Source organism: Ostrea edulis, chromosome 4 (genome assembly GCF_947568905.1).
Source record: "Ostrea edulis chromosome 4, xbOstEdul1.1, whole genome shotgun sequence".
Classification (NCBI taxonomy): Eukaryota; Metazoa; Mollusca; class Bivalvia; order Ostreida; family Ostreidae; genus Ostrea; species Ostrea edulis.
The window spans coordinates 8,706,340-8,721,297 of NC_079167.1; the positions used below are offsets into that span (position 1 = coordinate 8,706,340).

The window sequence follows — 14,958 nt, forward strand, 5'->3', positions numbered from 1 at the left end:
TATTTTAAGAAAATATTTGAAGCTGATTTATGAAAAAGCAGTCTAATTTGGATTTTTTTCTTTAATGGTATGAGGGATGTAAACTCCTTATCATCAAAACGTTTTAATATAGTCCTTTCCACTGATATTATCTCAAGCAGCAATTAAACATCGACTACGGTTGATAAACAAACTTTGTTGAGTTCGGCTAGGAGAAATCGGGAAAAAATAGCCAAATTATCCTTGTTATGCTCTTCATACAAAGGTAGTAAGGTTGTGGTAGTAAGGTTGTGGTAGTAAGGTTGTGGTAGCCGCAGAAAAGTCATGTATCTGTTACTTGGACCAGCAAGTTCAGGGAAAACCTTATTGACGAAGAAACTAAAATCTCATGGTATCCTTTAACATCAAATGTACAGTACCTGAACACTCCAACATTTATGTAATATGTATAGACGGTATGGCCGTTGGACCGAGCGAAGCTTGACACTGATTTTCACATAACCGTGATATTTAATGTCATCAGGTTTTAATCTTTAAAAGATCAGAATGGTGTTTTTCTTTTGCATTGAAATGGGTTATTTGTCTCTAGTAGGCATGCAACAAATAAAAAAAATGACACTTGATATAACTTGTGTCTTAAGAAACAAAGTGCAACTGTTTTGGTATATCAGAAGTCTAGAAAAATGCCCATGTCACATTTGTTTCTTGGGTATTAATACTAATAGGTTTATAGTATGTAGCAATGGGCGCCGTCTGTAGGTGGCGCTGGCGGCAACATTTCCCGCAATCACAAAAAGTTTACCTCACTGCGCTAGGTACTTTCCACTGTTTTATATGATAAAGCCCAAGGTTTAAATACGAAAGTATTAACGTGAAACGAAAGTAAGGAGTTCAAAGTTTACATATATGGTGATATAGAAAGCACGTGGTACGAAATGACATTTTTTCGGTATTTTAAAGTGAGAAAATAAGTAGCAAGACCAGAAATTGGCCATATATGCAGATTTTACGGTGATATTTGAATAATTTGAACTTCCGTTTTCTTTAAACAACACTGAGGTAATGCGTATATGTCCGGAGAATGTGGTAAAATAATTTTTTCAACCTGTTAGGTAGAATTTACAAGAACGATAACTCTAATATTTGTAAATGGAAACAAAGGGAAAATAAATCATGTGTACTTCATTGTCCGCAATAAATCACCGATATATGTGATTCAATGAAGTTTCCTGTTATCAAATTGTCATTAAAATATATATAATTACAGTAAAATATCTCTATCTCGAAGTCCGAGGGACCTCAAAAAAACTTCGAGATATCAGGGGGTTCGAGATATCCAAAATCGATCTTGGATATTTTTTTTTTGAAGGAGGATATTTGATGCATAGTATGGGATTTGCATTATAAACAAAAACCCTGTTGCCGTTTCTCATAGTGTAATACAAGTTGATAAATTATTATTGTGGAATTTCAAAGACAAACATTTCGTTTTTTAAATATATATAAACATCCAATTGAATTCACAATGCACTTCGAGATAAACCAGGTGAATTTAGGGTATGGGACCTTGAAAATATTACGACATAAACGGAGTATTCGAGATTACCGTGTTCGAAATATCAGAAGTTTTTTAATCATTTCTATAGGGAAAACGGCTGGGACCGGCGGTCAACTTCGACTCAAGCGGGGTATTCGAGATAAACCATATTCGAGATACAGATATTTTACTGTATGTTAGATTTTGTACTTCACCTTGCAAATTGATACTGTACCGTCAGTAGGTGGCGCTCACGGCATAAACGAAAGTTTTTTAGGACCACCTTGGCTGAGACCACAAGCGATGTCCAGGGCAGAGCCCTGGTGGGGGTGGAGGGTTTGTGTGAAGGGTAAATAACATAGCAATTTAAGACCGACCAGCCCATCTTTGTTCCAATTCTTAAGACATTGCAGAAAATGATTTTTCTCAAGGCACAGAACCAACTGGCATAATCTTTTCTATCAAGGATATTGATAAAGAACACATCAGATATACATATGTAATTGAAACAATGATATTTGTGTAAAATTTCATACAGAAATACTATCATTTTCTTCGTCCGGTAGCTAAAATGACCAAGGGTAGATATGTTTATTAGTGTTTTGAAGCAGCCTTATATCGATACTTATTTTCAATAAAATATCGTCATATTCACATTTTACACACCCAAAAAAGGTAGAATAGGCACCAAGTTAATTTCTGTTTGGTCTATTTTCACCAATATTACTTGAGGTCAAATATTTACAAAAGTCAGAAAAATAACTTCATGGAAATATGTGAGGGTACTCGTGTGATGCAGGGAAAAGAGATATTTTAAAATACTTATTAATTTTGAAATCAGCACATTTAAATTAAGTGGAATATTGATTACAGTATGACCATAGAGACAAGCGAAGACCCATAACATCTTACAACACGACTTGGTGCGATTCATTTAACGCGGGAAAATATAACGCGGCTGATGTAAACAGTACATTGTGACGTCAGCATTAGCTGCGATTGTTTTTCTTTCAAATCAAGCAATTATCCACAAAAAAACGAACGAAGGTATGGGAAAGCTTGTCTGGAATTCAAAATCATTTGTGGTACTTTCCAAACTATTTATTTGCTTTATTTACTGGGTTGTCAATGAAGTATTCTGAGTGACAGCGACATTTTTCGGGAAGCATTATGGGTAGTCCCCATCATTTTTCAGCTGATGAAGAGCAAATCATGTGATTTGATACTGTGTAATCATTGGAGCGAGCTCGTCGCTTTGCAACGCGAGCTTTGCTCGCTATAAAACTTTGAATGCTCGGCGTGAAATACCATGTCAATATAGGCAATTACAAATAATTTCACCCCTTTATATTTCCTTTTGTGTGGGGTGTTTTTTTTAAAAAATAATTCAATGGGACATAACTGTCACATCAACCAATGTAATTTACGAGTCCGTGTAGATTTTGTGCCTTATCATCATAAAAATGTACTATGAATTTGCCACATAGTCTTTAAAGTAAACGCTATAAGTTTAACAAATACTGGAATAATAGTTTTTTTTGTTTGGTAATCTAATAAAAAGCTAGAAACACAGATTATATACGTTTTTGATTTGTAAAGTTAAGAATGTAATCATACGGGACACTTATTTCACCGACACTATTGATTCTACATATATTTCCCTCCTAACACTATCAAAACTTTATGAAAACCGAGAGATAAATGATGAACAGTAAGAGATACACAGTAAATATCCCTGAACACCAACAAACTGAAGCTGAAAATTAATTTATGGGACGTAATCTAAAAGACCATTACTTTAGCTAAAGGGAGAATATGAGGGAATGGAGTGTAACGTATGGCAAAGATTCAATATAGATCACGTGTATGAATCGAAAGTTTCATGGCGGCAGAGTTTAAATGTGTATGACAGTATAATTACCTTATTATCGTCGACAGAACACTTCGAGATAGTGTAACACGACTTTTCCCAGTTATTTATATTTTTATAGTAAGAATTATGCACATGTATATGTATGCATATAAATCAAAAGTGGATATATTCATTATATCAATGTGTGTGCAATGAGAAATCATGCAGGCATCACACATGAAGAAACTTGCAGATTCAATCCTAATTCAATTGTATTATTGTTCCACATATAGTTTTATACTTCATTTATACGGAAAAAATGTTCATGTGTCACAGACTCGTAAATTGCATTGGGTTTGAATTCAAAACAAGAGTATTTTTAGAGCAATGCTGCAGAAAACTTGGAAATATATTCCTTAGATATGTATCTATCCAACTGATGATCAATTATGTTTCTTTTTGTCGGACTTTTTTTCCCCTTCTATTTTTAGCTCTTCTGAGCCGAAGGCTCAAAGAGCTAATCATATGGCCATATGTCTGGTGTGCTGTGTGCGTCAACTTTTTGGAAAAAGGGCTATATCTCAAGAACCCTTTGGCCAATTTTTGTCAAATATGTCACAGGGTATCCTTGGCCCAAGGGCTTTCATTTGTACTAAAACTAGGGTTGTGACCCTTTAACAAGGGGAGATAATTAGGAAAATGCAACCAAAAGTAGTGGTTGCTAAAAAATCTTCTTCTCAAGAACCACTGGGGCAAATTATCACCAAACTTATGCATAAGGATGAGGATAGGTTGTAGATAAAAATTGTTTAAGGCATCATCCTTGGGCAAAGGGTGTGGTCTCAAGGTCACTTTAAAGTTGACCTTAAATTTTGTTTTGTTAAAACTTTGATATTTTGCTTAGTATAAGGACTAGGATCATCAAATTTTGTCAGTTGATGCATCTTAGGACCTTATATCATGTTGTCTCAAAAGTAGGTCATGGTGACCTACTTTTTGAATTTCGTAGGTAATTATTATTAAATGGATTTTGATGCATATCTTGGACACTTTTGAGCCTATGATCATCAAAAGTTGTCAGTTGATGGATCATGGGACCTTGAACTGCGTCATGTGAAAAGTATGTCACCATGACCTACTTTCTGAATTTATGGCTAATCATTTATGAATACATTTTAGGTTGTTATTTCAGATACAGATACCGAGAGGTTTAGAATCATCAAACCTTGTAAGTTGATGCGTCTAGAGGCCTTGAAACAAATTTATAAAAAAAAAAAAAAGGTCACAGTGACCTACTTTTTGAATTTTGCAGACATTCACATTTTCAATTTTAGATGCATATTTTGGACACTATGAAAGCTAGGATCATCAAACTTTGTCAGTTGATGCATCTTGAGTCTTCATAGTTTGTTGAGCAAAAAGTAGGTCACTGTGACCTACTTTTGGAATTTGACGTTTATATCTGAATATTTCAGATACTATTTGACTTCAATTATCAAACTTTGTCAGTTGATGCATGTTGAGTCTTTGGAGTGTGTCGACCAAAAAGTAGGTCACTGTGGTCTTCTTTTGGAATTTGACAGCTATATTTGAATACTATTTGACTTGTCAGTTGATGCATCTTGAGTCTTCAGTGTATCGGCCAAAAGTAGGTCACCATGACCTACTTTTGGACAGTAACATTTAAATTTTCAGGTACTATTTGACTTAACATCATCAAACTTTGTTAATTGATGAATCTTGGTTAGTGAGAATTTTTGCCTGTTCTACAATGTATCAGAAGAGCGATTCTAGGCCCATGGGCCTCTTTTTAATGAGGAAATCTCACGCTTATGTGAAAATCAGTGATGAAATGGTCATTGGCGTGTCCCAAGTAATAATATAATACCATTAAGTATGGTAAGTTATAATTCAATCAAAAATACCTTGCGCTTAATTCCCAGTAACATCTAAATATTAAAAGGGGATATATGAGGATAACTACAGGATCTGCCCATTCATTAAATGAGGGGAATATAACGCCAGTACCCCGATGTAACCGTGCATTGTGATGTCACGTTTAGCCTCAACCTGTTCTCTCAAAAACATACAAATTACACACTTACATTGAAGTGCTGAGGAGAAAAAATGTTGATCATAATTTGATATATCCAATAAGGTTATTATATGTTATAAAACTGCAGGGAATCAAACTTCAATGTGAGCATTAATTCATATAAGCATATTAACTGTAACTGTGCTGTATTATAGATACAAACACATAATCAAACTGAACCAAAAACAAAACAGACAATCTGGACCAAATCAAACAGACAAACAAACCAAATATGAAATCAAACACAAAAAGAAAACAAGCTGAAAACACACCCTTCTTGGTAGAGCAATAAAGCAGACAGTGCTTGACATCTGAAAAATGCTTGACCAAATCAAGTACTGTTATATATAAAATGAAAACCAGTGTAATACATGTATATTGTTTCCTTAAACTGTTTTATTAGATGAAGTGAAAGATGATATTGCTAATATATCATCAACCTTGCCAACAGTAAGTATCTAAAATATAATATATATGAGAATTTAAATTATTGTCACTAATAGTAAGTTTTTCTTCACTGTAATGACTGGCATCTGGTATTGTGAACCAACTTTTATTTGCAAGTGAGATTCATTAACACCCAATTCATGAATGTGAATATTTGTTGTCACAAACCAGTCCTTTCAACAGTGAGTGTCAAACAGAGTTTTCTTCACCTATTTGCTGATAAAAGAAATTGCTTATAAATGTCAGTTGTGGTAATAAGTTTATAACTTGTATGACATCCATCCACAGGTTATTTATTTATTATACCCCCCGCAACAAGTTGTGGGGGGGGGGGGGGGTATACTGGAATCGGGTTGTCCGTCTGTCTGTCCGTCTGTAGATGCAATGGTTTCCGGGCTCTAAAGCATTATCCTTTTCACCTACCGTCACCATATCATATATATGGACTACCCATGGGATGAAGATGTTCCCTATCGATTTTGGGGTCAAAGGTCAAGCACACTGGACATCGAAGTAGCAATATGGTTTCCGGGCTCTAAAGCATTATCCTTTCTACCTACAGTCACCATATCATATATATGGACTACCCATGGGATGAAGATGTTCCCTATCGATTTTGGGGTCAAAAGGTCAAAGGTCATGCGCACTGGACATCGAAGTAGCAATATGGTTCGGTTTGTCATGCCATTTGTTTTTTACACTCAGAAAAGAGGTAGTTTATACCTATTACCAACACCCTTTGGGAGATTGGGGTAAGCGAGGGGTATTCTTAGTGAACATTGCTCACAATACCTCTTGTTTTTTATTTTTTTTGAAAATTTTGGTAATTTCAACACCTTTGAAGGAGAAAAATTCAATACTTCATATTGTTTACATGGTTTAGGAATGATAGAATACTTCAGAACAAGACTCAGTTTTGGATTGTGAAATTCCACCAAGGAGACAAGATTCACAGTCTAACACTTTGCTAAGTGCAAGACTGCTTATCTTTTCACCAAGATGGAATTTTCCAATTCACAGGTATGAAGATTTTTCTTATGAAACCATGATTGTCCAAGATTAATAGAATTCTTCAATAGTACAAGTGTAGGATTGGGAAATTTCACCACAGGAACAAGCTTTGTCATTTAGAACGAGGTTTTTCCCTATTCCACACAGGTGTGAAATATAATTTTTCTTGTATTTTTTCCAGTTTCATTGATCAATTCAGGAATGCTGAAATAATTAGAATTAATTTTAAAAGATCTTTGTTTGAATTTAAGAAATTGCATACATGAGGTTTAGGCTTTGTGTAAATTATAATACCAAGACTTTTTCAGAAAAGCTACATGAAATTGAAATCTTAAGAATTTTTTTTTACTTCACTGTGTAACGTAATATGTAGAAATTGATATGATGTCATAATCAATGGTATTGTAGAAGTGTGCAATGAAAAAAATTTCACCTGACTTTCTCACACTGGTAATGTCAGTTCAAATTGGTGATTATGTGAGATAGGTATACATGTATCTCATATTGCAATGTTACAAGGGTAAAGTCTGGCTAACACTGGAACTGATAACTTTAGAAATGGATTTTCAGAGGGAATGTTGTGAGTCACTGATGAAAGTCAAGTGCCTCTCAAACACATTCTGTTAAATACAGTAATATAATCAAGTGCATTCTGTTAGATATATCTTAGTGCATTCTCGCAAATATTCCACTATAATCAAGTGTCTCTCAAACGCATTCTGTTAAATATACCACTATAATCAAGTGTCTCTCAAACGCATTCTGTTAAATATACCACTATAATCAAATGTCTCTCAAATATAATCAAGAGTCTCTCGTACACATTCTGTTAAATATACTGTGAAAACTTATTAATCCAACGCCTGTGTAATTCATTTCACTGGGCATTCCGACTTATTTTCATTCTCAATTTTATATTTTCATTGTGTTTACACAGTTTATTCCAACACACTGTGTATTCTGACAAAAGAATTGTCTCCCAGTGCATGTCGGATTAGACAGGTTTCGCTGTACTACTATAATGCTTTAGAGAAATGTGCTTTTCAGATTGGTACAAACCTGGTGAACATTTCCCTGACCAAAAGACATGAAATAACAGTAAGAGAGCTGGGGGGATCTATGTCTCCATTATGGCCAAATTACCTGAAAGATTGCCAGATTCTTATAGTAAGTTTATACTCTCTATCACTTTGTTCACTTTTTATACTCTCGTCATTAGACGATATACAATATTATGGACTGTTTAGCAGGGAGACATCACAAATTATCAGGTCTTAGTAGGGTTATCACCCGAGGGCGCCTATGCACCCGATAACCCTACTCAGACCTGATCATTTGTGATGTCTCCCTGCTAAACAGTCCATAATAGTTTTATTATCCTGAAGAATCTGAACGTTAAAAAAAACATTTATTGACTTGTAGATTCTACCATGTATCTTTTTTTTTATATTTAAAACGTCATCAGATTCGTAATAACTTTCTCTTCAGAAAATTCTGATAACTTTTCAATAGTTTTCGAGGGGTGAAATCAATGTTACCCTCAACTACATACATTATTTTGTTTTACACTCAATGTCATACATTTATTAGATATTATGTTAACAAAAGCAAAGCATTAAGGTTTGAGAAAGTTAAACGAGAGAAAGCTTTCAATTGTGACGTCACAGTAGAATGACGCAAAAACATAACGTCAAACGTAAACATTTCGTAACATATTTCAAGACAAAAACGTAAACCAAATTGCAAAATGCCAATTGCATTAGAATGGAAATATTTTTCCTCTCGATTGTTATTTGTGACCATTAAGGTTGACGCTGAAGTTTATGATTAACGATCCCGCATATTTTCAATTATTTTTGATAGAGCTTTCTCGCTGTGCCATTGGAAGTTATCTTCTCAAGGGAGACAACACAGTTGTCACCCTGCGTGTGAGGGAGACATCACGAATTGTCTCCCTCCACGTGACCAGCCCTCGACCAATGAAATTGACTGTATTATTCTGCAGGATAATAAGACGTATTATGTTATGGCGCTGTCTGGCTGTCCGTCCAGGGTCATGTTTTCCGCACTTTTTTCCGTAACAGATGCATGTACAACTTTGAAATTTTGTCACAGTATCTCCCTCAAGAATTGTAAGTGTGAGTTTGCATTTCAGCTGGATTGGTCCATCCTTGACCTACTTTAGGGCTATAAGTAGGTCAAACAGTTTTCCGGACTTTTTTTCGATACAGATATTGCCCTGAAATTTACACATAAGCCTCCTGTTAGAGGAATACAAGTTCAGATTGCATTTCAGCTGGATTGGTCCATCCATCCATGACCTACATTAGGACTAATAGTAGGTCAAACTGTTTTCTGGGCTTTTTTTCATTACGGATACTGATATTTAGTCAAAGGGTTCCTCTCAGAGGAATACAAGTTCAGTTTGCATTTCAGCTGAATTGGTCCATCCTTGACCTACTTTTTGGAAAAAATAGGTCAAACTGTTTTCTGGACTTTTTTTTCATTACAGATACAGATATTACCCCGATATATAGTCAAAGTTTTCCTCTCAGAGGAATACAAGTTCAGTTTGAATTTCAGCTGGATTGGTCCATCTTTGACCTACTTTTTGGAAAAAATAGGTCAAACAGTTTTCTGGGCTTTTTTTCCATTATGGATACAGATATTGCCCTGATATTTAGTCAAAGGCTTCCTCTCGGAGGAAGACAAGTGCAGTTAACATTTCAGCTGGATTGATGCACTGTGACCTACAGTACTTTAGGGGTAGAAGTAGGTCAAACAGTTTTCCAGATTTTGTTGTTGTTGGTATGGTCACAAGTATTGCTCTGAAATTTAGTCACAACCTCCCTTTCAGAGAAATACAATCAGTTCACATTTCAACTTAATTGGTGCACGATGACCTACTTTAGGGCTAAAAGTGTATCAAATGGTTTTTGTCACCACCTCACTCTCAGAGAAATACATAATCAGTTCACATGTCAGATGGATTGGTGCACCATGACCCCATTTAAGGCTTTTCTAATCAAAATGTGTTTTGTATCAATTCAGAGTGCACAATATGCTTCCAGGTTGAATTTCACTGTCCGACGGGCATATATTGTACCGTTTAAGGTACTCTTGTTACTACAGTCATAATGATGTGATTTTGATATACGTGAAGTGCCAACGTTTTTCAGTGAGCCTTTCTGATTAGAATATGTCCATTGTCTGTCACAGTGTGCCTTATGTTTCCCATATTTAAATTTTCAATTCTAACCAAACTTGGCACAATCCATCTTTGGTTAAAAGGTTTTGGTCAAATAATGGACCCCCTTCTAAGAAGAGATAATTTAAGAAACAGTGAATAGGGTTGTTTTTAAAATATCTTTTCAGGAGGGAACTACTGTTCCAGTAAAGAGAAAAGTTGCATGAAAGCTCCCTTGTATTATGTATAATTGTTCTCCATGAACCCAAACCTGGGTCTCAGTCCTCCGTGCTTACCCTCCACTGGTAGGTGAGAATGCATGTAGTGTATATTCAAGTTAGTTCACTCCATGAGCCCTTCACCACCATAGGGGTTTCAAGTTGGGCCATGGTAAGGAATATTTTGGAAAAGTACTGTTTTTTATAACCGCAAGGGTACAATTTGTCAAGTTTATATGCAAGCATCCTCATGTAGTGTTATTTTAAGTTTGTTTTTAAGTCTGAACCTCCAGAACAATGATGATGTCACAATGGGAGTGTAAAGTTTTACAGGAAAAAAATCAGCGGGTAAGCAATGTGGCCCATGGGCCTCTTGTTTAAGTATGTTATTGATATGACAAACCATTTAGAGTAGTCTGCTTCTTGTGTATGCTGTTCATTCAGAGTTGCTAATTTTGAACTATGGTTTCAGTATGTCATTGATATATCAAACCGTCTACAAGTGTCCGCTGCCTGTATGCTGTTCCTAACAATCCTGACAAACCCAAACTTAAAAGACTGTCAAGTACTGGTGCTTCTTAACAAAATGTGGGTATTACCAAACTATCTTATACTAGAATTGTTACAGTGTATATTAAGAGCAGTTTTTTTCTTTGATTATTGTCTGCAATGTAAGCAAAAGGACTAGGTTCACTATTTGGCTCAGTGAATTTCAAAAACATTCAATATTGATGAATTTCATTGGCCATATAAAATATTAAGAAATTGCATCATGAGTACACATTTATGATTATAATGTAATTATACCCCCTTCAACATAGTTGTGGGATGAATTAGAATCACCATGTTTATTCATCTGTATGTCTGAACACATGAGGTTAAGGACAGTGCTTAGTTCTGTTCTCATCTTATAATGTTTACATATGTTATCACCTTACAGTGCTTAGGTGTGTTGTCACCTTACAATGCTTAGGTGTGTTATCACCTTACAATGCTTAGGTGTATTGTCACCTTACAATACTTAGGTCTGTTGTCACCTTACAATGCTTACGTGTGTTATCACCTTACAATGCTTAGGTGTGTTGTCACCTTACAATGCTTAGGTATGTTCTCACCTTACAATGCTTACGTGTGTTATCACCTTACAATGCTTAGGTATGTTGTCACCTTACAATGCTTAGGTGTGTTGTCACCTTACAATGCTTAGGTGTGTTCTCACCTTACAACGCTTAAGTTTGTTATCACCTTACAATGCTTAGGTGTGTTGTCACCTTACAATGCTTAGGTGTGTTCTCACCTTACAATGCTTAGATATGTTGTCACCTTACAATGCTTAGGTGTGTTGTCACCTTACAATACTTAGGTCTGTTGTCACCTTACAGCTTCCAGGCAAAGTGGAAATTTAAATTTGTAAAAATAATGACCCCTGGGGTTAGGGTGGGGCTACAATAGGGATCAAAGTTTTACATCTGAAGGAAACCAAATTAAATGGCACAAAGCATTCTTAGATGAAATTTGTTAATATGAAATGGCATACCCGTCTACAAGGGCATATGATATTTAATGAATTTGTAGTCAAGTTTGATAATTAAGTTTGATGATTAATTAATTTTTAGTCTTTACCTTTGAAAAGTTTTTTCTGAACCAAGCTGCATGTATAATGATAGTTTTGATCAAGCTTGATTATTGCTAGGAGCTGCTGTTCAGGTGAGCAAAGTGTCCCATGGGCCTCTTGTTCATCATGACTTCACAAATTTTGTCATAGCCATTTTGTCAGATTTTCATTCAGAATTGGCAAAAATGTCTGATGTTGTTTTTTTTTAGAATTTTGTGCAATCTATACACACTATTATTTGTATTAAGGATTCATTTTCAGTTCTTTGTTAAACATGGTATATGTCAAATATATTGCATTGTCTTATAAAATCAAGAACTTTACAATTTGGCAAGTCCTGGTCTGCCATAAATGTCCTCCTATGAAAAATTGTTTTATTACAACAAGTTGTGGGGGGGGGGGGGGGGGGGGGGGGGGGTATACTGGAATCGGGTTGTCCGCCTGTCTGTCCGTCCGTCTGTAGACGCAATGGTTTCCGGGCTCTAAAGCATTATCCTTTCCACCTACCGTCACCATATCATATATATGGACTACCCATGGGATGAAGATGTTCCCTATCGATTTTGGGGTCAAAAGGTCAAAGGTCAAGCGCACGGGACATCGAAGTAGCAATATGGTTTCCGGGCTCTAAAGCGTTATCCTTTCCACCTACAGTCACCATATCATACATATGGACTACCCATGGGATGAAGATGTTCCCTATCGATTTTGGGGTCAAAAGGTCAAAGGTCACGCGCACTGGACATCGAAGTAGCAATATGGTTCGGTTTGTCATGCCATTTGTTTTTTACACTCAGAAAAGAGGTAGTTTATACCTATTACCAACACCCTTTGGGAGATTGGGGTAAGCGGGGGGTATTCTTAGTGAGCATTGCTCACAGTACCTCTTGTTTTGATATGAATTTTTTACTTTATGCTTAATATAAGGAATAAAGAAATAATTGTCTGAAGTGGAAATTGTATTTAATTATCAAATACCAAAAAAAAAAAAACCTTTTAGCTATCGAAAATAATATAGTGTTTTGATAATTTTAGAGATGTAAGGAGTAATTTGTTTTATATAAGAATAAAGAGAACCTAGTTCTTTGATTGACTTGTATCTGCTATAACATAATAATTTTGAAAGATGAAAATTGAATGTAGAAGAATTGTCAAGCCAAATTTTATAATTCATATTTATGAAAAGATGTTTCAGAATGTTTTTCTACCTTGTCATTTCCAAGGCTTTACTCCATTTCAGAGATTTGGCTACCTCAATGAGTAGACAGGAATTTGAATCTCTATTCAGATGGGATGATATACTTCTACACAGTAAACACAGAATAGCAGTGAAAGAAATCAGTGCTGTGTCAGGCAAGGGACTGCCAGAGGTTCTGGAATGGTTGCAGCAACATGGCAAATGATGCTCGTGTAAAGTTCCAATTCTGTGATTGCCTTGCCAGCCATTATGCCGTGTTGTGATACTCACCGACATAGCATGCTCAGTATTACTTACTCTACTTAAATGAAATCATGTGATCCATTCGTTTTCATGTGTGTATGATCTGTGATATTATATAGTTATAAGATGGGCAAAAATTATTTCCTTTGGGGTTGACAAAATAGTTATTGCCTCAGGTATAGATTGAAGGTTATATACCTTAGATCCTGAAAATTTGAAAGAGTAATTTTGTTCCAGTTAAGCTTATATTCCCCAATATACTTTCAAATAGATTGCATTATATGCTCCCCTACCCTGACCTCCAAGTAGCTAGATTACAGGAGCACGCCACTGGAACTGTTTTTACCAATGCTTGTATGTAGGTTTCTGAACATGCATAATACTGAAGGAGTTCAGGCATGTAGCTGCCTATATGCAATTAGTATGCAACTGCATACACATCATTTGCTAGAAAGAGAGAGATCTGCCGTTAAAATTTGTGCTTTAAAAATAACTTTGTGATATATAAATAAGTGGACAATACAATTTGTAAAACAAATGTAAAGTTAGTCCAAGTACACATGCTGAGTTGGTATTATCAAACACTTTAGAAAATAATTTGGTGAATTGTTTTTGTTTTGGAAATTGACAAGAAACTTTGTTTCTATGCAGAAAAATAGGCGATTTCATTGGTAAACCCAGGTCTTCCAGGGGGTTTGCCACCTGGGCTGCCACAAGACAGCCACCAGACTCCCTTGCCATGCATACACTTATTTTCTTTCTGGCTACGTGCCTCAAGTTAGGTTCCATAAGTGTACAATTTATAGTATATGTACATTATGTACTAGTGTATTTGTTGGAGGTCATGGCTGAATTGAATGACATACTTGTGTATACCCCATTTCTTGATATTAAAAGCTTTTCAGAAATACTCGATACTGTTTTTATGCTATCCAAGCCTTAGCCGACAAGTCATGTGGTTATGATAGTTTCCACAACACTCAACAGGTGACTTCAAAAGTTTCCTTCATAAGTTACCCATTAACTGCAAGAGAATGTAACCATTTCAAACTGAATGCAAAGACAGACAGATGACAAGAATGTTATTAATGACATTAAGTTGGAGCTGTAACATTCAAACGGCAAACCCTTGAATTGGCAGCCAAGTTCTTTAAAATAGATCATCAGAAATCTTTCCTACTCAAGAAATTAAAATGATTGGTTAAAACTCGAGTTTGATATAACATGACAGAATATAACTGTCATTTTTACCAACACTTGGAAAGCAATAAGGAACAGATAAATGCCTAGACAGGGGGACCACCTCTCCATCCTCTTTTCTCTCTCCCCTTCCCTTTCTATTCATAACCCCCTTTCTTCTTCCCTTATACCTAGTCTGCCCCACATAAATTGTTGAAGATGAAAAAAGATTATTTTTCAGTGTGATGGAATTTTGGTTGTCTGTCCTGGTTTATATATTATCACATTGTACCTTCCGACTTTTCGCAGCATCTGCACTGGTCTATACTGTCTGCATTGTACCTTTATATTTGGCTTTTAGCAGTATCGCTGCTGGTTTATTTCATACCACCCACAC

General features: G+C 35.6%; 1 protein-coding gene across 1 annotated transcript; it reads left to right on the forward strand.

Moving 5' to 3' along the window:
- The first annotated feature begins 120 nt into the window (after positions 1-120).
- LOC125668540 (ADP-ribosylation factor-like protein 16) lies at positions 121-14,295 on the forward strand. Its single transcript, XM_048902784.2, has 5 exons — positions 121-370; positions 5,867-5,913; positions 7,969-8,088; positions 10,799-10,914; positions 13,182-14,295. Exons 1-5 carry the CDS (start codon positions 304-306, stop codon positions 13,342-13,344), a joined length of 513 nt encoding a protein of 170 aa, XP_048758741.1. The 5' UTR covers positions 121-303; the 3' UTR covers positions 13,345-14,295.
- Positions 14,296-14,958: the final 663 nt, after the last annotated feature.

What these genes read in the sequence shown, in the direction of transcription:
- LOC125668540 (XM_048902784.2), top strand. Translation starts at nt 304, where the DNA reads ATGTATCTGTTACTTGGACCAGCAAGTTCAGGGAAAACCTTATTGACG. An exon ending in TATCATCAACCTTGCCAACA is followed by an intron (nt 5,914 to 7,968) that starts GTAAGTATCTAA and finishes TGTGCTTTTCAG; the next exon opens with ATTGGTACAAACCTGGTGAA. An exon ending in AAGATTGCCAGATTCTTATA is followed by an intron (nt 8,089 to 10,798) that starts GTAAGTTTATAC and finishes CTATGGTTTCAG; the next exon opens with TATGTCATTGATATATCAAA.